Source organism: Mesocricetus auratus, unplaced genomic scaffold (genome assembly GCF_017639785.1).
Source record: "Mesocricetus auratus isolate SY011 unplaced genomic scaffold, BCM_Maur_2.0 Super-Scaffold_100018, whole genome shotgun sequence".
Taxonomy (NCBI): Eukaryota; Metazoa; Chordata; class Mammalia; order Rodentia; family Cricetidae; genus Mesocricetus; species Mesocricetus auratus.
In genome coordinates this window covers 266,096-291,128 of record NW_024429199.1, presented here as the reverse complement: position 1 = coordinate 291,128, position 25,033 = coordinate 266,096, and the positions used below count along the sequence as shown (strand labels likewise).

The window sequence follows — 25,033 nt, the reverse complement described above, 5'->3', positions numbered from 1 at the left end:
ATCAAAGCAAACAATACTGTCCCCCAAACACAAATCAACAAGATCCAAAACCAACCAAACCCTAAATTAGACACTTAAGGAAAAAATTGAGACATTTTTCTTTCTTGCTTTTAACATTAGCTCTTTCAACTAGGATAGTCTCATCTTATTATCTACATATTCCAGGGGAACAGATCCTGATTATAAATGACAGGTTTATATATTTTTCGTATACTTTAAACTTTTGGGCTTCCTAGAATCTCTATTAACTACACATTACCTTTTTGAATGGATTCATCCTAATACTCAGAGCAAGGCCAAACTTTCCAGAACTTTTGGAACTTTCTAGAACTATCATCTTTTTATTTTTATTGTTTTTGGTTTTACGAGACAGGGTTTCTCTGTATTGTTTTGGAGGCTGTCAGTCCAGCCTGGCCTCGAACTCACAGAGATCTGCCTGCCTCTGCCTCCAGAATGCTGGGATTAAAGGTGTGCACCACCACCGCCCGGCTTAGAACTATCATCTTTTTAACCCATTAGTTTTGATCTATGATGTACGGTTGGTGGTACCTCTAAAAAATGTGAACTCAACAGATGTGGAGGGCCACCTGTAATGCAGTATTCTTTTAGATATTTTTTCTTTCATGAATTCAGTTGAATTTAAGAGTACGAGTGAGCCTGGCACATGGAAGGTTTTATGGGTCCCCTACAGGAGGGAAAATTGTTAATGGAAATAACCACCAGGTTGAATTCCTAAGACAAAACAGTCCAGGGCTCTGCCTCAGTATTTCTCACATCCTTTACACTTGTAAGTTTTTCTTACTAAGCTAATAAATTTATTACTGTAATTCAGGTTCCTACTTTCATTTATCAACAATATACAATGTCAAACTATAATGCCTAATGAATGTGAGGTGACAAGTGTCTGATCAAAGACAGAGATTCAATGATGACACTTCAGAGGAGTAAATGTAACATTTCTCTTAGATGTTGTCTGACTTGGGCTCAAGAAGTCCAAATAGAGAACACTGATGAAGCCGATCAAGAGGGTATGGAACACCGAGACACTATGGGAAAGAAGATCTTAGGGTGTCCTCCCTCTAGCATGCTCATCACCGCCTCGTCACGTGTTCACGCTGTGTGTCACTTGGGCATTTTGAGCTTTTGGCCCCAAGAATAAGAGGGGGGTGACTGAGTGTGATGCAGAGCTGTCCTGGCTCTGAGGGAGGTGAGGCAAACATTTAACCAGAAGAGGGAAAGGGGAAGTTCTCATTTTAACTGTTGCCAGAGAAACAAAAGGATTCTGTGCCTTGGATGGTTCTGGGCCTGGTGGGCCACACTTCTTCCTATGTCCAGAGCTTTCAGCAGAGCAAGTCCTGTCTGCTTGTATGCATTTCTCACATTGTTGAGGCAACCTCTAACACAGGATGAACTGAAACCACACCAGTCACCTCAGTAGTTAATGCTATTGTCTTGTTAGTATTTTGCTATAAAGGGGTAAACATTTTGAGACACTTATTACTAAACTTAGTTTTACGTTAATTTCTGTTCTTATGAATGAAAATTATGCAGAATGCATTTTTAGGAGCTTGTATTTTTGTGGTGTAGTAAATTCAGTACTTGAATTTAACAGTTATTTAATGAATGTATAAATATTACAATTAATAACATCACAGGGATTTGAAGAAGTGATTCCCAGGACACACAGTGTTGACAGTGAACGTAATCACAGAGCTGAGCAAGATCACTGGGCACTCTAGAGAACAGCACCTCAGTCATTTTAATGGCGTGATCCAGTGGTGGAGAGTCAGTCCAAGGGCAGACAGCCTGCCTAGCAAGCCCGAGACCAGCGATGGAGTCCTGGCACCCCACTACCAGCCAATTGCTTCATTCATTGATCACTATTAGGTCAGAGAAACTGAAGTTAACTTTCCATTTTCAAGAACCAACGAGCCATCATCCATGAGGTCTTGCAGCTGAATAATAGGAAACTGTACTTGTTTTTCAAACCATTTGGCAACTGTCAGAAGTTGCTGGTCACAAAATGCACGTCCGATTAACTGCAGTCCTATTGGTAACCCTTGGTTTGAGAGGGCCACAGGGACACTCACTGCTGGCAAACCTGAGGAAGAGAAAGAAACCATCAGTTTATGAGCCCTCCTTCCCTGTGCTTATAGATAAAGACAGAATAAGGCTTAAAACAAACTGACAGCTAGGTGTGGTGGCCCACACCTTTAATCCCAGCATTCAGGAGGCAGAGGCAGGTGGATCTCTGAGTTTGAGGACAGCCTGGTTCACATAGTGATTTCTAGGGCAGTCAGGGCTCTGCAAATAAACCCCATCTGGAAAAGAAAAGAAAAGAAAAGAAAAGAAAAGAAAAGAAAAGAGAAAAGCTGAGTGGTGATGAAGACCTTTAATCCCAGCACTTGGGAGGCGGAGGCAGGTGATCTCTGTGAGTTCAAGGTCTATAGAGTTTGTTCCACCTCTCCATCAACTCCTGCCTCTAGGTTCCTGTCCTGCTTGAGTTCCTGTTCTCATTCCCTTTGATGATGAACTGTGATGTGTAAGAGTAAGTCACTTTCCTCCCAAATTTGTTTTGGTCATGGTGTTTCATCGAAGTAATAGAAACTGGAAATAAGACACATAAATTGCTTAGGAATGATCAGGCAGCTGTCCTTTTATTTTCTTTGTGTGTGCACATGTCGGTATATCAAGACAACCTTGGTGTTGGTCCTTGCCTTCCACTGGGTCTGAGACAAGGGCTCTTGATCACTACTGTGTATGGAGGCTACCTGGCCAGCTGACTGGAGCTACAGATGTACGCTACTGCAGATGGCTTCATGTGGGCGCTAGGGAGCTCAACTCTCATCCCTGTTTCTGCAGCAAGTGCTTTACCCCCTAGGCCATCTCCCTAGCACCCACAGCTACCTTCCTAAGCAAACAAGTTTCCCAGAGTGGGAGCATGCCTCCTGATGTAAGAAGTATGTGGTTTTCTGCTAAAAAAAAGTTTATTTAATCCAATTATAAGCAAATAGTTGGGTCAATGGGACATGAGCAGCCTCACCTCTTCAGGAAGCTGTCACTTAGGAGGAAACATTTAAAAGGTGGGGACTTCCTACAGAGAGTAAGGGACTGGGGGAAGTAGCACAGCAGGCTTCCTTTTCTATTTAAAAGAACTATGTTTTAAGACACAAAAATGGGCTCATCAATATGTTTTTGATTGTGAACCTAGCCTTTAATAGCTGAGCTGTCACTCCAGCCCATGGGCTCATCAATATAGTCATCACTCTCTGCTCTTATTCATCCCCTTTTCCCTTCAGCTGCTCACTCCACCAGGGAACACTCCCCTCCCAGGCCCCTAAAACCCTGGGTTTTGAGGTGAGCAAACCTTTTTTCAAGTGTCCTATGATAAACAACAGTTGAACCAGAACTCCATATCCAACAAGAACACTTTTAAAGGAAATTCTAGACATTACATGAAGAAAGTTTAGAAAATTTGCTGCCAGTTGACCTTCCCTAAAAGAAAGGTAGAGGAATGTCTTTAAACATGAAAGGAGTAATAAGTAATAAAAGGAAAGTCTTGGTCCTTCAGGAACAGAGAGTTGAATGAAAAAACAGAAGTGCAGTAAACTCAGTATCTGGTACCTGAACTGCAGCCTGGTGCAATTCTACAAACAATAACTGATACATTGAGGTGATTACTATAACCCTTAAAAAGAGATCATAAACAAAAGTAGACATAAGGGCAAAACAACATTAAAAGGCATTTCTAGCATTGTTGAGAAAATCTAAAATTATATTTAGATTAATACTGGGCTCATAATGGTTTCCTCAGATGTGACAATGTGTTTAGGGAGGAGAGTCTTTATCCTCAGAGTCATGCTAAGTTACTCAGCTATAAGACGTCATGTCCAAAAGGTTTTTTTCAAATGGGATGGCTCAACACAGTGTGTGTGGGAGGTGGTAATTTAGAAAGACAGAGAAGAAAGCAAAGTAAGACACTAACAAGGACAGACTTGGGTAAGGGCATATCAGTATACAGTACACTATGTTTAAATTTTTATATATGTTTATATGTTTTGAAAATAAAAGTATTGGTTAAGAAAATAGGTACTTATAGCGCACATGCACGCGCGCGTGCACACGCACACACGCGCGCGCGTGCACACACACACACACATACACAGAGGCCACTCACATATCCCTCTCAAGTGTTCCAGAAGGGAAGGGTACTCTTTTTAGGAAACAATCCTACAGGAATCTGAATTGAAGACCAGGAAGTCTGTCTAAACTTTGAAGAAAAGCACGACATTCCTAAGGACTCCTCACCGGCCATATTTACAGCTTGTGTGAAAATGTCATCCTGGGCACTTCGTGTCCTGTTGTCTTCTTTGATGAACTCCAAGTATGGCACTGCCTCACTCAGGGTGGTGGGAGTTAGCAGGACATCCACACCAGATTCAAAAGCATTCACGAAATCCCTCACAATGAGGCGCCTCACTTTCTGCGCTTTGATGAAATAATTCTCATAATTTCTGTGGAGAAAGACAAAGATACCTTAAAGATTTTTTCTGTTTTGTTATAAAGGCAGTTCTCTTACATTGGACTAGTTAAAGAGCCACACTGAGACTATTACTATTATTACTTACTGTGTCAGGAGGGAGCAAAGGAAGGGGTGAGGAGAAGTCTGAGGACATTCAGCCAGAGTCACCTTTCTCCTTCCACACGTGGATCTCAGGAACTAAACTCAAATCATCAATCAGCCTTTATCTACTGAGCCATCCTGCTAGCCAATTGTTATTTTAGTTTTTGAGACAGGGTCTCACTATGTAGCATGGTTGGCCTAGAACCTCACCATATAGACCCTAGCTAGTGCTGGAATTAAGACTTGGTCGCCACACCTGGCAGTACACTACTAAATTCTTTTTGTTTGTTTTGTTTTTTGTTTTGTTGAGACAGGGCTTCTCTGTGTAGCCCTAGTTGTCCTGGAACTCACTCTGTAGACCAGGCTAGCTTTGAATTTAGAGATCCACTTGCCTCTGCCTCTGCCTCCCATGTGCTGGGATTAAAGGTGTACAACACTACTACACAGCTGATTTCTAACAACTTATATTGGAAAGTTTTTTGTTCATATAAAAAACAGTAACTGTACTGTTACTATAAAACTTTACACTGGAATTTATTCATTAGAATTTGCTACTAGATGCAATTTTTACCAAATATCCAGTAAGGAAATTGCTAAACCAGAGTATTTATTTTAGGGTGAGATAGTGTGACTAAGTTACTTTCTAGGTACAACAGATTAAAAACTTGGATTTCAAAGGCTTATGCAATTTTCTATCATCATGTCTCAGTCTATGTACAGTGTAATGATAACTAACTAGTCTCACATCTGCCTGAATTAGATAGTAGAAAACAGGCCTGGGAAGCAGGTTCCATCAAGGAAAACAAGAAAAGCACACAGCATTACAGTTTTGTATTTTATGAACAGTTTAGTCTAGAAGGGCAGAGATAACGTTGAATGAAGGATGCTCAAACACTATTAAAAGATGGGGGGGCACAGACACAGACAGAACAATAAATGTGATACAAAGAGGGAAGAAGAAAACTCTTCAGCTGCTCTTGGGCTCTTTTTATACCTTAGGCTCCTCAAGGGTAAAACTGAACATGACAACTCCAGGCCATTGAGAACCAACTATAAGAAGATTAAATGTGGTATTTTTTAATCCTAGGAGAGTGCTACCGAAACATCATGTGTCCTTCCTACACTATTTGACCAATGGCTTCTATAGAGATACAAGTGCAGATGTCCCCCTCTATTGCTCTCCACCTATCCCTTCGAGGCGTGATCTTTCCCTGCAAATCCCTGTCTCCACACCATTGGATCTGGGGTTATAGGCATTCACAGGATGCCCAGTTTATCATATCATACCATAGGAGCTGGAGTCTGAACTCTGGTCCTCATGATTATACAGCAAGAACTCTACCACTAAGCTATCTTTTCAGCTCCTTATTCTTTAATGTTGTTTCTAAAACAACATTTTTCAAAATAGGTTCTCACATCCCAGGCTGGCCTTGAACTCACTATGCAACCAGTGATGACCTTGAACTTCTGATCCCCTTGCCTGCATTTCCCCAGTGGATTACAGGCATGTACTGCCACAATATTGATGTTGGACATCAAACCTGGGGCCTTAGAGGTAGGTAAATATCCTGCTAACTGAGCCAGTATAGTACTAGATATAAAAATTTTAAGGTTTCAAGAATAGCAAAAATTCTTACAGAAATTGTCTTACTCTTTTAATAAGAAAAAGTTTCCTGAGAGAATTCTTCCTCGTACCACGTCATTGAACCCTTCTTGTCTGGTTGCAGCATACATGGCTTCAGTGGATACATCAATGCCAGACCTGTGACCTGAGAACAAGAGGTAAACATTATTGAAAAAGAATTAAAGTAAAACAGTATTGTGAACAATATGGATCTTATATAACTTTCCTCTCCAAGTTCTTTTTCTTTATTTGCTTTGTGACTGATTGATCAATTAGTTATGAGAACTAACCATGGAGAGAAAAGAAACCATGAAAGAACATTGTCATTCACCCACCCATCCATGCAAACTCTGATTGAGGTCCACCTTGTCAGACACTACATCAGATGAGTTGGGTAAAAAAGATAATTCCTTTATGATTTTCCCTTCAGTCCAGAGAATCAAACATAAGAAAGACATGGTGAATACTTTAAGTTCCATATTAAAATAATAGAGAAAAATTGATTTGCCTTCCTGAATTATTATAATAACTAGTATGTGAACCTTTCAAATGTTTGAGATATCGTAAACAACCCCAAAGCAGCCATCTTACCATATTGTAGCCCATCAAATCTTGCCATATTCGAAGCCACTTCCGATGTACACAGCACATGGTAGCAGACAATTGAGTAGCAGGTGTGTGGCAAGGAGACTTCAATCACTTTGGCACCCTCAGACGCAAAAAGGTCAGCAGCTTGGGACCAGAGAGACTGTATTTCACTTGACAGCTCTGGTACCATATATTCCTTAGAGGAAGAACAAAAGAAAACACAGGAAAGTCTATACAGACTCATAAACATCTGTATACTAAAGTCTTTGGCAACACACTACACTAAAACACTGATAATACGGTAGCTGGTAGGTACCTAGAAAGACTGGACTAGGAATGTTGATGGCATGTGAGCACAGTACTGGACAGTACTGGCATAGCAGCGTAAAGCTTGGCGATCTGATCAGGGGTTCACTATGTCTCAAATACTCTGCTGCTGTTTTTTAGAGCTTCTCTCAGTTCATGCTTTCACACCCCATTGCACAGGTTCATCATCCCTCATTTTACGGATGGAAAGTATTGAGCATAGGGAAGGGAAGTGGCCTTCCTAAAGCTATATGTCACACCAACATGGGATCTAGGACTCGACTAGGTTCACGGCTAAAGCTTTGGTCTATTTTGGTTTTTAAAGAAATTACATGTAGTAATCTTGATGAAAGTCTTTTTAAAGCAGCAATTCTCTATAGTAGTGGTGTCCCCTGATAATGTCTGTGGATGCTTTGACAGTTATAGAGTAGAGTTATAGTGGTGAGGGATGCTATGGGAGAGGGGTGGAAGCCTGGGATGCAAAAGATGGCTTTCCACCACAGAACCTTCCAGAATAAAATATCAATGGTGCCAAAATTAAGAAGCCTCAGTATTCTGCATTATTTATTTTGCTAAAAGACTCCTAAAATATGTTAAATGTTAATACATTGTCAGATATATAGTTGGCTAAGGTGGTACATACCTAGACTTCAGCACTTGAGAGAGAAACAGAGGGAGAGAGGGAGAGAGGGAGAGAGGGAGGGAGGGAGGGAAGGAGGGAGGGAGGGAGGGAGGAGAGAGAGAGAGAGAGAGAGAGAGAGAGAGAGAGAGAGAGAGAGAGAGAGAGAGAGAGAGAGAGAGAGAGAGAGAGAGAGGAGTAACTGAATTGGAAGTCAGTCTAGGCTCAGTAGTTTAGAGCTCTTACTTCACATGAGCTCAGCTGCCAGCACCTCAATCAGTGGCTTACATGTCTATAACTCCAGCTCCAGGGATATGATGTCTCTGGCCTTGTGGGCAGTTATATTCATGTATATGTATATACATATATAGCCACACGCAGACACATATATCTACATATGACTTAAAATAAGGGCTGGAGAGATGGCTCAGCAGCTAAGAGCACTGGATGCTTTTCCAAAGGACATAAGTTCAACTCCTAGCACTCTTGTCAGACAGCTCACAACCATCTGTAACTTTACCTCCAGGGCATCTGATGCCTTCTTATGGCCTCCACAGGCACCAGGCACACAAAGAGTGCCAAATATACATGTAGGTAAAATATTCATACACATACATAATTATTAAAAAATTAAAATTTAAATAAAACTGTACAAAACATGCCACACAAACACAGGTCTGAACTTTTTAAACTTTAAAGTTTATTACTTACATGTATGGATTATTAACTGCTATTGTAATAGGTATAGTCTAAATGGCAATAATAAAAACAAATGCAATAGCAGTGAAGCCTTACTAGAGAAGTTATGTGTATGTCTCTTACATCAGGGATCAGCAAACTGTAATCACAGGCAAGATGTGACAGTAATCCACTTTTAAAAATAATTTTTTTTAGTAAACAGACATTTCCTCATTTACATATTGCCTATGGCTGCCTTTTCACTATAATAGATGAGTTAAAAAAGCCCAGATCTATGATCTACAAAGCCCAAAACTGCATCACTTTCTTTCCAAGAAAAGTTTACAAACCTGTGTTTTATAGGATAATCAAATTTAATCCTCACAACTCTCAGGGTCTGTATTTCTCTCATCCTCATTTCACAAAGGGGGAAACTGGGCTTACAGAGACGTCACATGCTTAAGATCACATGGCCAATAACAGTGGTGGTACAGGGATTCAAACCAACCAGTTGGCCTCCTAAATCTGTGTTCTGCATTTGGCCAGCCAGCATTTCTGAAAAGTAATGAGAAGAAGTTACCTTTGGGATTCCTATACACAGTCTGCTTACATCCATCTCACCAGGAATCATGAGTGGCTTAATAGGGTCTTGTACTGTGGTGGAATCTTTGGGGTCATGTCCAGCCAGTACACCTGCAAGAAGGAACCCGTATGTGTGACAGACATATTGCTTTATAGAGAGACTTTGAAATGCTATGTAACCACAGAAATACCTAGCACAATTGCTGTATCGTCCACACATCTGGTGAAGATTCCTGGCACATCCATCGAATTCACCAGGGGAATGAGGCCATGACGGGAAACTAAGCCATAACTTGGTTTGAAACCAACAAGCCCACAGTGGGCAGCAGGGTTTCTGGTGGACCCTCCAGTATCTGATCCTAGAGCCCTGGATTGAAAGAGAATTCTGTTTAGAGGAATGACTCTTTAATTGCATCTGGAATCTACTATTTAGAAGTGTACTTTCCCTTAATTATATAGAGTAATCCACACTCATCTCAAAGGATTCATATGGTATTGAGAAGCACAAGACCCAGCAACAAACATTTAACATTTTGTCAGATTCAACCGTCCCTCTTGCCTCTGCCTCCTGAGTGCTGGAATTATGGGCATGTGCCACTATGCCTGGTCTTTCAACTCAAAAGATTGTGTTTTCTTTGCTGGAGAACATTTTGTAATTGTAAATTTGTTTTATAATGACCTCTTGCTGCCACTAAAATAGTAAAACTTGATAATATTTTTAAACATGTCAAGTAACAACAGGCAGTATGCTTTCACAAACTAAACCCTCTCTGCAGAAACCCAGACCTCAAGCCTTTGCTCCCCATTCAGAGTCATTGTTAGAGATGTTCTGTAATTTTCACAATGTTGTTTTCATCTGGAATGATAGCTTTCAGCAAACCTTTGTTGATAAACAATTTTACACATAAACCTCAGCTCATGTTTGATTGCTTTTAGGCTGTTGGTTCCTAAAAGGTTGAATCCCTGTACCACCGTTATTGGCCATGTGGACTTAGACATGTGACTTCTCTCTAAGCCCAGTTTCCCCTTTGTGAAATGAGAGTGACAGAAGTACAGACCCTGAGAGTTGTGAGGATTAAATTTGATTATCCTATAAAACACGGGTCTGTAAACTTTCCTTGGTTAATGAACAAAAGGGTCTATTGTTATAAATTCTTAACTTACATAATCAAATTACTTGTTGCAGACCAAGCCAATTCATGTATTTATTTCTAGTGAACTGTGTCTTAATATTTCAGTGTCATCAATGAGTAGCAGTTTAAAAATTTTTGGTTAATCTGATTAAAACAATACTTTTAAATATTCATTTTGAAAAACTTATCATTACCCAAAAAAGTGAATGCTCATTTCTCAGCCCAGTCACCTAGAGAACACATGCTTTTCTTATTTTTTTAAAGTAACATGATTCAGACTCTATATTATGCAGTAGAAGAAACCAGTTTAAAAAAAAAGTAACTGAAGGACATCACGCTTAGTGTAAGAAGCCAGTCACAAGAAGACAAATGCAGAGAGCTCATGCAGGAGGTACTAGAGCTCTCAAATCCACAGACAGTAAGGAGAAGTCTGCTAGAGACAGGGAGTGGGGGCAGTTAATGTGGGCTGGTTTCAGTTTTCCAGGATGAAAAAAAAAGTTTTGCATATTAATTGCAAAATTATATATACATATTTTGCCATAACTGAAATTTTAAACATTATTTAAAAACAAAGCTGTTGGAGTACATGCCTACTACAAAATTTAAATCTCATACAATCATATGATAGAGAAGTAAAAAAAGAAGTAAAAATCTGCTGGGTATGGTGGTGCATGCCTTTAATCCCAGCTCTCAGGAGGCAGAGGAACTCCGGTCTCTGTGAGTTTGAGACCAGCCTGGTCTACAGAGCAAGTTCCAGGACGGGCTCCAAAGCTACAGAGAAACCCTGTCTCGAAAAACTAAAACCAAACCAAACCAAAACAACAACAACCCCCCCATCAAAACAGTAAAAATCCTCTTATTGAAGCACCCGTAATAGCCCTGTTACACACTTTCATCCAGATACCTCATGTGTGACCAACATCTGTGCCTAAGTAATGATCACTCTTAACAGGAGTCATATACACTGTCAATAACTTTTTTCACTTAGTGCACGCTGGGTAGCTTTCTATATCACCTCACAGTGTCCTGTCTCATTCTTTCTATGCGGCTCTATAATATCCAAGAATCTTCTTAATTTAAAAACTATAATAAAACAAACAAAACACTGTCAGGGAGACAAAAGCAGACTACTTCACAGTTTGGAGACATTCAATATGAAGTTACTTTTGGTTGGTGTGTCTACTGATTATATGTACACATATATAATCTACTGATTATATTGAAACTAATACTTTGGACTGAGTAATGGTCCCAGCAATAACATGCCACTTGCACTCTACAGAAAATGCAAATTATATTTCCTTTCTCACCAAGTTCATTTAACTACAAAATCAGTCTGTTGGCTTTCATAATTTTAAAAAGATACTGTCTCTTATTAGCATTCACTGACAGCTGTGTAAAAGTAAAACCTACATTTCCATAGGAATTATGTGTCAAAATGCCATCTTCTCAAAGTAGATTCAGAAAGATAACACTAAGTGGGATGATGAGGGTAGGGAAAAAAAAAACACACCTGATCCTGTACTTCTAACATGTCAGAACGCTCATTAATATTAATGCAATGCTATAACATTCCAGAGATAAATGAAATGGCTTTTCTTCTTAACAAGATTTCAGCAACATGAAAAGCCATCTGAGGAAACTACAGCTCCATAGTTCTAAAATATGTAAATAAATTATTGGTTGCAGTGCTTGTGAAGGAATGTTAGTTTTACTGGATAATTAAAGCAAGGGAAAACATATACATATTATATTACTGAGGAAACACAGTCAACTTACTTACAATGAGACTGATAAATCATTATTTATTATTCTTTGGGTGGTTAACAATGGTTAGAGGACCAGGAGTGGTGGCACAGGCCTATGCTCTCAGCACTTGGGAGCTGTGCAAGAGGGCCAAGGGTTTGAGACCATTGTCTGCTACACAAAGCCTGAAGTTGACCTGGCTGTAACTGAGACCACGCCAGATACCAGCTCTCCCTAGAAACAGAAAGAGGTATTTTTGAAAATGGCACTTAAACCTGGCTGATGGCTTTTCACTGACAAGTGACAGAATCAGCTCCTAAGGAGGCTAAAAGCTCTGCTTAGGGGCAGGCACCTTCAGCTGCAGATTTTCAGGAACACCATTTTAAAAATCTTGTTGATATATACTATGGTGATTTTTTTTCTTTTTAGAGATTTTTCTGGAGGATAAATCACCAGCAGCAGCAATGAACTAAAGCACTGTCATTTGCATAGTGAGCTGATGACAGAATAAATTATAAAAAAATATGACTCATGAACTCCACTCATGGTCAATGTCTTATTTAGTAAGATCCATAAAAGCCATGGTTTTAAAGAACCACAGGCTACAGAAGAAAAGTTAAAATGTTATTTTAAATTAACTTTTAATGTGCAAAGTTCAAATAGCGGGCTAAAGCTGAGTCTACTTAGACGTCATTTCAATATACCTTTGAACACAAACAGCTCACCAAAAAGAAATACAAATACCAGGGTCAGAATTCCCGTGCTACCAGGCTTTGCATGTAGTTTGACCTTTTGCATTTGGGTGGGGTTTAGAGCACAGACAGGGAGCATCTTACGCAAAGCACGTGAACGCTGCCACTGCAGCGGCACTGCCACCCGAGCTCCCTCCAGTTATCAGCCAATGCGAATCACCGTGCTCATCATGTCGCCGCCTTTCTCTGTATTGCTTTGAATAACTCCAGGGGTTTTTAACTGGTCCAAACACACCATCTGTGCTTCCAGATCTGCGATGGAGAAGCAAAGTAATTCCTCAGAAAAACTTCATTTTATGTCCCCAGGGAAACTCATGGAACTTTTCTTAGCCCACTGTAGCTTGAGTTAAAAAAGGCTGAGACTACTCACATGCAGCTCCCAATCAGGCAGCTAAGGAGTGTGGCATGATTACTAGCTAAGGGAAGACTTAGCCCAGTTAATCAGTTAAAGATGATTTCCCTTGTAAGCTAAGATCTTTCAGATGAAAAGATTCACAAACATTCAGACTATTAGGAAATCTTTCAAAGGAATCTCCTCCTTAAGCAGAAGGTTCAAGAAAAACATTAGGTGTGGTAGTTAATACCTTTAGCCTTGGCATTTACTTGGCTGAGGCAGGAGGATATCTATGAATTCTAGGCAAGTCTGGACTAGAGTGTAAAAACTGTCTCAAACCAAAACAAAATCCCAAAGACTCGGGATGAGGAGATGGCTAGTGTGTAAGAGCACTTGCTGTGCAAGCATGAGGACCTTAATTTGAATTTGTAACACCCACATAAGACAGACACACATGGCTACATGCCTTCATCTCAGCATTTTGGGTAGGGTGGGCATAGACAGGCAGCTCCCAGGCTGGCCTCAAACACAAGAGATCTGCCTGCCTCTGCCTCAGGTATGAGGCAATACATTATCTATATATTTTACATGACAGGTCTTTTTCAGACTTATCTTTGGAAACATATTCTTTTTTCATTTTGAAGTAGCATATTTCAAAAGTTCTTAATTTTACTCAAGACCAACCTACCAGTTTTTATTTTGTATTACATTGTGTCTTAGCAAAGAGATTTTTGCTAAAGGCCACAAATATTTTTCCAATAACTTTTCTAAATTTTATCATTTAAGCCTTTATATTCTTTTCATTAATTTTTATTTAAATTAAAAACAATCTTATTTTACATAACAAGCTGCCCCCCTGTCCCCCCCCCCCGCCCATTCCCCTAGACTTTATATTCTCTAACTTCTACTGTGGAACATTTTCATAGCATCTTTCTGCTTTTATGAAAACAAACTTCAATAGAGCACTTCTTGATTTAGGTTTGCTACATACTTCCTTGCTATTAGATGTAGGTTAGGATTTTCCAGCTGACCATAGGTAACGGAGTGCCCTCAAAGAATCACACTGGGGACATACTAAGCCTACTTTTTCCTCTTTGGCCAAGTTAAGTTTGATCAGCAGAGAAAAGAAAATATCCTAAAAACCATGTTGGAGTTTATGTCCATGGATGAGCTCATTAAACACCACACTGTGTGCAGTCACCTAGGGCCACAGTGTGCAGTGACTCTGAAACAGGGCCACACTGTGTGCAGTGACTTTAAAAGAACAAAGTGAGAAGACTCTTGTCACTAGTGTCAAAACAGATCTTGACTCAAGTTTACATGTGTGTTTGCTAAGAACAAAGACAAGCTTGTCTTGTCTAAACAGTGGTGGAACTAAAATGCCCTTATGTAAAAACTGAATTAGATTCACACTATATACAAAAAACTTAAGCAACATGGGTGACCTAGCTAAGTGGAATAAAAATAGGAGAAAAACCTGTCATTTTGGTCTGGATAAGGATTATGGAAGCATTAGTAGAGATCAGCATAGAAGCACGAATCATGAAAGATAAATTGATGAGCTGGACTTTATCAAAACTAACAATTTCGACTCTGAAAAGCAGTCAGTGTGCTGAGTATCATTATCAATGTGGTAGGATCTAGGATCACCTAGGACACAAGGCCTCTAGATGGGGTTAACAGAGGTGGGGAGACATACACTAACTATGGGCAGCACATTCCTGAACCATCCCATGGGCCAGGGCCCTGACTACACATAGAGAAAGCTGTCTGAGCAGCAGCAGCCAATGATCTGCTTCCTGACTGCCTGAATGCACAGGCACCTGAGCCTCAGGTTACAGCTGCCATGTACCCCCAAACTGTAGGCCAAAATAAGCCCTTCTTTTGGGCAACTGCTCAGTTATCTGTATTACAGCAAGAGAAAAGTAACTAATACAGACAGAATGAAAAGATAAGCCAAAGACTTTGAGAAGAGATTCGCAAGCTACCCTGGATAACAAACTTGGTCCAGACTATAAGAAAGAACTCTCATAACTCAGTAAGTAAACCAACTTACAAAAGATTTAGACCATACTTTGGCAAAGATACACAAATGGCAAAGTAAGCACATGAGAAGGCACTTGACATCACTATTCACCAGGCAGATGCAGTCTAAAATGTATCTACACACTTGTTAGACAACGGACAGGCTGCCACAGGGACTAAGGCGCTGATGTCACGGTCCTCACGAAGACTGGAGACTTGGCTTAGCAGTAGAGCTTTGGAGCCAGTTCTCAGCACCCCCACAGGGCGGCTCTCAGCTGCCTGCAACTCCAGCTCCAAGAGAATCAGTGACCTCTTCTGGCCTCCACTGGCACCTGCACATGTCATCACTTACATAGACACATACACATAAATAAAATAACAAAGTAGACATTTTAAAACAAAGACTCCTCAAGAAGTAACCTTGCTACCTTTAGACACCTAAATGCAGTGAAACTAAAACATATTTTAAATAAAAAGAAAAGAAAACTTCATTTTACTTACCCCATAGCAAACTCATCCAAATTTGTTTTCCCCATGAGAAGAGCTCCCTGATCCAACAACTTCTGAACTACTGTAGCATTGTAAGGTGGTATATAACCTGGAAAAATAGTATTATATTATTATATGAGAGAAAATAATGAATAGGAAGCATGATTTTAAATTTTAATTAATTACTATCAGAGTATAAATTATTCCTAATTTAAATAGCAAATTGTACTTTTTTCAGAGTTAATTTTTCTCCTGCCAACTGCTCATTTTTCACAGATCTCATTATATTATTCATTATTTTTATAATCTGAAAACATCGACTTAAAGAGTACTATAAAATATTGGATGGTAAGATAGATCTAAGTCATTCGACATTAATTCCATATCATTATACTCAAAAGCTCCTTTTCTTAGAATGTTATATCACACAGTAATTTTTATGAATTTGGTTAGAAATAGGCCTATGCACTCAGGAGGCAGAGGCAAGAGGTTCTCTGTGATTTCAAGGCCAGTCTTCATAACACAGCAAACTCAGGCCAGCAGGGCTACATGATGAGAACTTGTCCCAACAACAGCAAAACACCTACCCACAGACTGAAAAACAAACAAACAAAAAAAACCCACCAAAAAACCCTTTAGCTTATATTCCAAAACACAATCTAGTCCACCTAATGAAAGAGGATTCACAGAAATTTACTTCTAGTGGGCAGCATTTTAGGTATCTTTTCTTTTTTCATTTATTTTTCCTATTAGGATCCAAATATTTTGATAAATATTCTTGTTTTAAGCCTGATAGACTAAAGAGTAAAACTAAGGATTACTACATAGTTCCAAGAGATGGTGAATAGGTACTGATGAGTTCTCTGTGTCCACAGGTGTGATGCCAGCCAGTACCAGGTCCTCCTGAAATGGCTCCCAAACTTCGTGAGCAGTACTCATTCAAGGGGCTGGCCAACACATAAATTAATTCTGTATGTAATGAGCATGCAGTGAAGGGAAATAGTCTAGCCTAAGTACTTCCCACAAGGCTGCAGTTGATCTCAGGTTATCTTGAAGCATCGGTACTTTATTTTTATAAAAGTATTGATGTTGTAATCATTAGACTTTACCTTTTAGCATATTTGATGCACATGTTGTCTCAATGCCAGATGTGCTGAAGTTGTCTTTTACAGCAACAGGAATTCCATCTAAATCTCCAAGCGACTGACCTGCATTAAAAAGTCACAAAGAGGGGTGGGTGTTGGTGGGAAGATGGCTCAATAGGTAAAGAGGTTCACATGAGGCCCTGAGTTGATCCAAACATCCACATCAAAGCTGGGCATGGCCACATATCTTTTTTTGTTTGTTTTTGACACAGGGTTTCTCTGTATAACAGCCCTGGCTATCCTGGAACTCTCTTTGTAGCCAGGCTGGCGTCAAACTGACAGAGAGCCACCTGCCTCTGCCTCCCAAGTGCTGGGAATAAAGGCGTGTGTCACCACTGTCCGGCATGTGTCTTATTCTTATGCCTGCTTGCCTGTAACCCCAGTGCTGTGAGGGGTGAAGACAGTATGGTCATGCTGGCTTGCTGGCCTCCAGCCTATCTCCAGGTTTAGTAGAAGACTCAAGGGAAAGTGAGAGACCTGGGTAACACACACACACACACACACACACACACACACACACACACACACACACACATACACACACACACACACACACACACACATACAGAATGAGGGGGGACTCAGGAGAATGAAACTTCAGAAATAAGTTTACACTGAAAATTATTACAGATAGGCACTATCCCATTTACACTAAACACCCCAGACAAGTTCTTTAAGGAAAGACACTGCTACACCCAGCTAAATTGTTCCTCTTGAGAAAGAACAATGAAATACAATTGAACATAATTTACATTTACCTTGTTGGTATCTTTTCTCCGATTCCTCAGCTTGCTTTAAGGCCACCTCTTCTGACACAGTAATGTAAGCATTTAGATACTTGGTTTTCTTGATGAGGGAGAGACATTTCTTGCACAGTTCTGTTGGTGTGACTTGGCCCTGTTTCAGTGCTGCAGAAACCTAGAGTAGAGACAATTCAAAATTGTCTCTTTACAGATTCTGTACACATCCAAATCTTGTATTGAGGGAGCCATAAGCAACAGAGTGTGGAAACAAAACATACAAGTGAGGCTTGGCTTCCAAGTCCAGAGAACCTACTCTTGAACAGGGCAGTGAGCAAAGAGCAGTACTGACCGGCTGGACGATGGGAGCGGTGGGGAGCAATCTCTCCCTTCGTTGACTTACTTTGTTTCTAAGTTAGGCTGGGCAGTAGTTTAGGTGAGCCATGTAGGCCTGAAGCAGCTGAGCCCAGCCTGAGTATAGGATGGGTAGGGGGGAGTAGTTCAGGGAGTAGCTTTGCTGTAACTCAGAGTACACAGTGGAAAAAGATCTTTGTATCTACTGAGCATTTCAGATAAGACCTAGTAGGTGTTCAGAAAAATGCAGAGACATGATAACAAACACATATATATCTTACATAAACTTCTCAGAATTGTGTCATTTTGCGCATTAAGAAGGCTGGTGAACCAAGGGTTAAAATGCATAAGCAGGGCTGCAGAGATGACTTGGCAGTTAAAAGCTCATACTGCTCTTGCAGAATACTCAAGTTTGGTTGCCAGCACCTATGTCAGATGGCTCACCACTGCCTGTAACTAACTCCAGGTCTGGGGAAGCCACAACTTCTCGGTCCTCCCAAGCACCTGCACACACACATGCATGCACGCACTAATGACAGTAAAATATATCCACAAAATGCATGAGAAGTGACCAGTCAGTATCTGCTGTTTGGCAGTGAGACCTGAGATGAAGTGTATTATCTGCCATGTCATGCAGGAAGTAAGGACAGGCACTTGCTAACAAGAAGTCAAAGATGCTATTATCAGGCTTTCTTTGGCAAAGACAGCTGTGTTAGCCACCTGCTATGTGAGTTCAGAGACAAGAGAGTCTGGAAGGGAGTAATTCTTAGTGAGCATTTACCAAGAACCAGGCACTGTTGGTTTATTTGTCTCATCAATTCATTAGCAAGTTAGGCATTATTAACAGCCTTGGGCAAATGAAGAAACTGAAGCTCAGAGGCTGTCATTTGTCCAAAGCCACACAACAGTACAGGACAGGGTGACTTCATAATATACTCTCCTTACCACTTCTGTGTCTACTCTCATGGAAAAGTTGTTCTCCAAGTTAACTGTATTCTTACATCTTGTATGTATCAAGCAATAGGAGCCTGCATTTAGGGGAAGGATATGCAAATTAACTGCTTCGGGCTACTAAAAATTTCACCAAACCAATGACATTCTTAGGGCTGAAAGTGGGAAAAGTATGGGGAAGAAGTCCTTGACGCTCATGGTCAAGAAGAAAGGCCGTTTACAAGGGAGGCTGGAGGAGTGGTCCTGGGATGGGATGGACAGCTAGGCATACCCAGAGGAAGAAACTAAGTGACGAGATGCCTGTTACATAATGAAGGAGCTGGACAGCAACAAAGATGACAGTGTGTTCTAAACAGGAGTAGGAAGAGAGAAGACAGTGAACACTAGAAGAAACAGACACTCTACCCCAGAGAGAGGGATGTAGAGGCAGGCCTCTCCTGAGGCAAAGCTGTACCAGTGAGGACTCCTGCCCTTCTCCTCCCTTGGTTAGCCTTCTAAGACTTCAAGCTGCTTTCTGGTTTAGCAGTTGATGAGAATAAGTTTAAGGCATCACTATCAGTCAGAAAGGGTGAGTGTCCAGGTGCACTTACTTGCAAGAGTGCTGCTCTTCAATGGGGCCATTTTTAGGGACTCCCAATTTGAGAAAGTCAGTGAGGGAATTGGAAAAGAGAAATGAGACCAAAGATGTTAATTAGCCAGAATGAACTGAATGTGGACTATGAGACACAAATTAGAAAGCTCTCCTGGGACAAAACTGTGGCACTACATTTACATATAAAACATTAAACACTGTCACTAAAAAGTACTCTGAGCTGGAACTTCTTTGCCAATGGTAAGTGGGCTCTCCATCTTTGTTCCTAGCTATCCTGTACTAAAGTCCATGGGGAAAAAGGGTAGGCACATGCCTCTCGGTCCTCTGCATCTCTTTCCCCTTCTCTTAGAACCCCCAGGCCACCTGAAACACATGCTTCGCAGAGGTGACACCCCCTCCTTTCAAATGGCACCACTTTCATTTCTGGTAGTATTAGTGCCCAGTCCACTGTTGTCTTTGTCACTACTGCAACTGTTGTCAGCCTGGTTCACCTCAACTTCAAGTTCACAGCTGGTTTGATGTCTGTAATCCTATCATTTTGGGGGTGGAAGCAAGAGGGTCAGAAATTCGAGGTCAGACTCAAAGTATGGGACCAGCCTAGGCTACAGGAGAGCCTGTCTCAAAAAACAAACAAACAAACAAACAAACAAATAAACAAAACCAACCAACCAAAACAACAACAAACAAACAAACAAACTGCTTCAAATTCATATAGAACTTTATGTCGCTCCACTTAACTTGGTTGAGGTCTTGAGTACAAAAATCCCCTAAATCTCAGTTCTAGTCATCCCAAGTCTCCCACCCCTTCAACTCATTGATTATCAACATCCACCAAGCCACAGTCATGAGGAAATGAATCCTGTCAACGGGAGGCTGAGAAGAGGCCTCCAAGCTCCAGCTAAAGCTGCAGGCCTGGATGACACCATGCTTTCAGCCTTGTGAAACTCCAAGCAGAGAAACTAACTCTATGTTCAGACGACCCACGTAAAATAAAACTAATTATTCCCTTTTTTAAAAAAGCACAAAGTGGCTGGTAAGTACTTTTTCTCTATGTAATACACTCTAGTTTTATGTCTCCACTGTTTCCTGAGAATGGCATGCTAAATCACCATCAATTTCCAGTCCTAGAGCCAATAGTTGGTGCCCAGTTTTTGTTTTCCCTACCTCCGAGCAGCATAATCCACACAACCCCTCCCGCCTCAGAATACCTCTTCCCTTAAGTTCAGGCATCACACTATCCTGGCTCTCCTCCTGCCTATCTGGCTATGCCTCCATGTCTCTTGCCAACTTAATTTCCACTTGCTGACCTCTCAATAGAAGTCTGTCTCCCTCTACACGCATCCTCTCAGGTAAGTGTATCTGGCCACGTGGCCTGAGTTATCCACATACTTTGGCTGATTTGTATCTTCCCCCCATCGAGTCCCTTTCCCGAGTGCTAAGTTACTTTGTCTGCCTCCTTCACTCAGTCTTCACTTAGATATCTAAAAGACATCTGAAAATGAATGGCGTTAAAACAGAGCTCTGGAGAAGTCAAATCCTTCTCCCCATCACTGGCCTATTGTGTCTCTGAGCTCATCTTCTTGCAGCCTCCTCACTGATTTGCTCCCAGCATGCTGACCTCACTTGACTGGGCCAGGCTTGCTCTTGCTTCTTGGTGCGCCCTCACTCTCGCATCTGTCCAGAACAGTATATCCCAGCTCTTCCAGACCCTTCTTTCAGGCCTTCCTGGCCACTCACCTAAGGCCTCCAGCTCCCCCACCCATGCTCTCCCTGTAATCTCCTAACTTCCCTTCACAGTACTTACACTATCTGAAATTATACTACTTAACCTTAGAAGCAACTTACTCACGACTATTTTCCTATCTAAAAATGGTATTGTTTTAACAGGGGAAGAGCTTCGTCTTCAGCTGTTCACTGAGGACTAGAGGAAGAACAACCGTAATCTACCTCTCTACAGAACAGTGAAGAAGTCTGTGGTTACAGGATCATATGTGTGAATTGGAGTGGCAGGAGTCCAAAGGATTAGGAGGGCTTGTTGGGGTAGGCATGACCCTGTTTAGAAAGGGTGTCACTACGGGCAGTTTGAGGTTTCAAAAGCCCATGCCAGGCCCAGTGTCACTCTCTTGCTGCTGCCTGTGGGTCCAGATACAGAACTTTCAGCTACCTCTACAGCACCATGTCTGTTTGCATGCCTCCATACTCCCTGCTATGATGATAATGGACTAAAACTCTGAATTGTAAGCCAGCCCCAATGAAAGGCTTTCCTTTACAAGAGTTGCAGTGGTCATGGTGTCTCTTCATAGCAATGAAACATTGACTAAGATAAAATCTTTTTAGTTTGGAGCCCTGAGAAGCCAACCCAAGTCTAACGCCAAGAAAACTGGGATCAAGTCATGATAGAGTCAAACAGTCAAACCATACTAAATACATCTGGGTAACTACCTTCTAACACACCAATCCCCCAAGACGGGGTCTCACTGTGCAGTCACGGCTGTTCTGGAACTGAGACTCACTGAGATCCACCTGAGGTTGAAGCTGTGGCTGCCAGCCCTCCTGGGCTTTACCTCTTATTTAGCATTACATCCTATGCCTTGTCTCAGGGTTCTTCTGCTGTCGTAAGCTCCATCAACCATCCCCTAAATTGCCTCAGATGTTCACCACAGTTTCAAGTTGCTTCTTCTAACTGCCTCCCTAACAAAATTTCCTTCTTAATCAGTTATCTCAACTAAGGTATTAGGAAACAGAGAACTTGGATTCAACTGATAAGATTTTATAACAAAGAGAATGAATCTTCCACTATTCCTGGGCATCTACACACATTAAAAGTGATGTGCACTAAATTAATCAATCTCTAATTAGTAAAGTTTGGAGCAGTAGGACAGAAGCATGGAAAAATTACAAAGAAGATGGAAGACACTTCTTTTCCTGGTAAAGTAACCACCAAACAGTCTTTGAATACAGTAGGCATTAGCAATATCTGTTAAAGGAGTTGTTAAAGTAAAAGCTGTAATGTCAAGGCAACTTCTCCGACTTCCTTTGGGTCAACTCCCCTGTTATGGGGTTTTCCTCCATGAAGTAAGTGTTGTTTTCATAATGGCTTATTCAACGACAAAAAGGAGTACCACACACACACATCTCTCTCTTCTACCAAGGGTGTTTAAAAGAGGGAAAAAGCAGATCACATCCTTTTTATAGGCTGCATCTTAAACTTCTTTTGGGGATTCCCCACTCCTTTTAGAGAACAAATTTAGCAAGTCTAGCCTGGGCACAAGATCCTACCTCATCAACAACAAAAAGGAAGAAAGAAAGAAAAAAAGAACAAATTTGATTTTTCACTAACAATAGGATGTATCACTTACAATGGAAAAAAGTACTACTAAAAGCCTATGGATTTAAATGTCTCATTACAATTTAAAATTCCCAAGATCCTGCCAGGCTGAAAAAGAAGAGACTTCCCATATGGAGACACAAAAGGGAAATGGTCGGCAGGACAGGTACTCAATCAGAGACCTATTAAGCCATACACTCTGGGCTTTAATCACACAGATCTGTTTAAGTCTAGAGTGGGAATCAGTTCAAGTTTTAACCAAGGTCCAGGTGATTCAGAATGGGCAAGCAGGCTGTTGTAAAGATTGAGAGTTTGGCCTTAAACCAAGTCAGATGACCCATATTAAAACAAGAATAAGAGTTAAGAGCAAGAATAATAAAGTGACAGAACACACTACAGAGAGCTTAGTGGTTTAAAGACTAGAGGAAGTGAAGGATAGTCTACAGGCCAATGGACAACAGTCGTGCTTGGTGTTTGCTTTCTTCTTGGCTTGGTACAAGGCCCCTTTGCTTTACAGTGTGCTATGGGGCATCTGGAAGGGCTCTCCAGAAGCTACTTACAGTTAGAGTCTAGAGCAGGGTTTCCTTTTGTTGTTGTTTTGTTTTGTTTTTGAGACAGTGTTTCTCTCTGTAACAGTCGCAGCTGTCCTGGAACTCACTTTGCAGACCAAGCTTTAATCTCAATGGGACTAAAGGTGTGTCACCACTGCCCAACTAGGGCAGGCTTCTTAAGCCTTTTCTACTCACAATCCTTTTCTGCCAGGGAAATTTTGCAAAGTCCTGGTATATTGATATATAAAGAAGGTATACAACTCCTTTATTGTCAAGTCATAAATACATTTATTTCAAAACAATTTAGGAAGGGCTGGAGAGGTGGTTCAGCAGTTAAGAGCACTGGCTGCTCTCCCAGAGGTCCTGAGTTAATTCCCAGCACCCACACAGCACCTCTCAACTGTCTAAAACTGTGGTCCCATGGGATCTGATGACCTCTTCTGGTGTGCAGATAGATGTACATGCAGACAAAATATCTATACATTGGTACACATGATTTTACTATTAAAGATGAAAACAAATTTGCATACCAATAAAATGTATATACTTGCCTTATTTTAAATAAAGAATTAAATATTGGCTGAATATTTGACACCACAGGGTGTAGGCTGCTTCAATGTTTTTAATTCTTTCAGTTTACCAATACTTCTATTTGAAAATTATCAGTGCTGAGAACGCCACTTTGCATAAATACCCTGTATAAAATGATGGGAACATGCTTAGGGCTATATCAGGAATAGCTTAATAATCTCACATCAAAATTCATTTAATGATTTTTTTAAAAGTCAAACTCAAGCCAATAACTCAAACAGCCGTTTTTAGAATCAAGCACCTTCACACAATATAATCCAAAGATAAACACATTTCATACGACAAGCTAAGAAATGCTTTAGGAAAATAATAGAAGTTTTTGCTTCCTGCAATTAAACGGTATGTTTCTCCAAGTTTACAGAAGTTAAATATACGGATAAAAGAACCACTGCAATCCATAACACACATACAAACCCCACTGCAATTCACAACACACAATAGTATCAATGTTGAGTAGAAATGTTTCAGGAGAAAGCAAGCAGTGTTCTGAATCTGGTTGCAGTGAAGTCGAGAGGAAGCATCGGTGAGCGCTGTCACAAACGCCTTAGGTTCAAATCGCGTTTGATTTTGAATTGACTTTGGCTTCGGTTTCTCAGAGCCCCGCCCCTTTTAAACTGCTGTCAAATTTTCTGCTATGTACGGGGTTGGCGACCTACAGGGGTTCAATCATGATGTCCAGGAGTGAAAGCAGTGATAGGAGTCTTAGTTACTTGGGGGGTCTCTGAAGATAACAGAATGTAGTTTTTTAAGCCACCAATTAGTTCGAATTTTGCATGCTAGAAATTCGCCCCGCCCCTCAGCGAGCACAGCCGGGATGGGGTTGAAATGGCCCAACCGGGAAACCTTCCCCAAGTCGCGCGGGGTGGATGCAATTGCCCCCCCCCCCCGCCGCGGCTCAGCGACGCAAACATCTCTCCTGACGTCCTCACTCCCGGGAACGGATATGGGGCGTACTGCCTAAGAGCGATAGTTTCGAATCCCCCTTCCCACTCAGGAATGAGGCGGCCAGGGGGGCCGAGCCGAGCGGGGTGACCCGGGGCGACCTTGACCTCGGAGTCCTCGAGCGTCTCCGCCCTCCCGTGTCCCCTCCGGACCACATTCACTCACTTCTCGGAGAGTCCGGCCCAGCATAATCCTCGGGTTCAGCCGGGTACCAGAGGAGCCCGGAGCAGAGGAAGAAATCGCCGTCGGCCACTAGCGTTACATGGGCGCAGACATCTTGGAACCTCACGGGCCGCTTCAACACTGAGCGCTTGGATTGGTCGAGTTCCCCGGCTGCGG

At 41.3% G+C, this 25,033-nt stretch overlaps 1 protein-coding gene across 1 annotated transcript; it reads right to left on the bottom strand.

The window, feature by feature from the left end:
- Positions 1-1,599: 1,599 nt before the first annotated feature.
- On the bottom strand, positions 1,600-25,022 carry Qrsl1 (glutaminyl-tRNA amidotransferase subunit QRSL1). The gene is made up of 11 exons (XM_005073211.4): positions 24,860-25,022; positions 17,404-17,563; positions 16,610-16,708; positions 15,513-15,609; positions 12,737-12,904; positions 9,213-9,388; positions 9,020-9,132; positions 6,840-7,032; positions 6,276-6,393; positions 4,309-4,514; positions 1,600-2,101 (listed from the first exon to the last, which is right to left on the bottom strand). Exons 1-11 carry the CDS (start codon positions 24,881-24,883, stop codon positions 1,884-1,886), a joined length of 1,572 nt encoding a protein of 523 aa, XP_005073268.1. The 5' UTR covers positions 24,884-25,022; the 3' UTR covers positions 1,600-1,883.
- Positions 25,023-25,033: the final 11 nt, after the last annotated feature.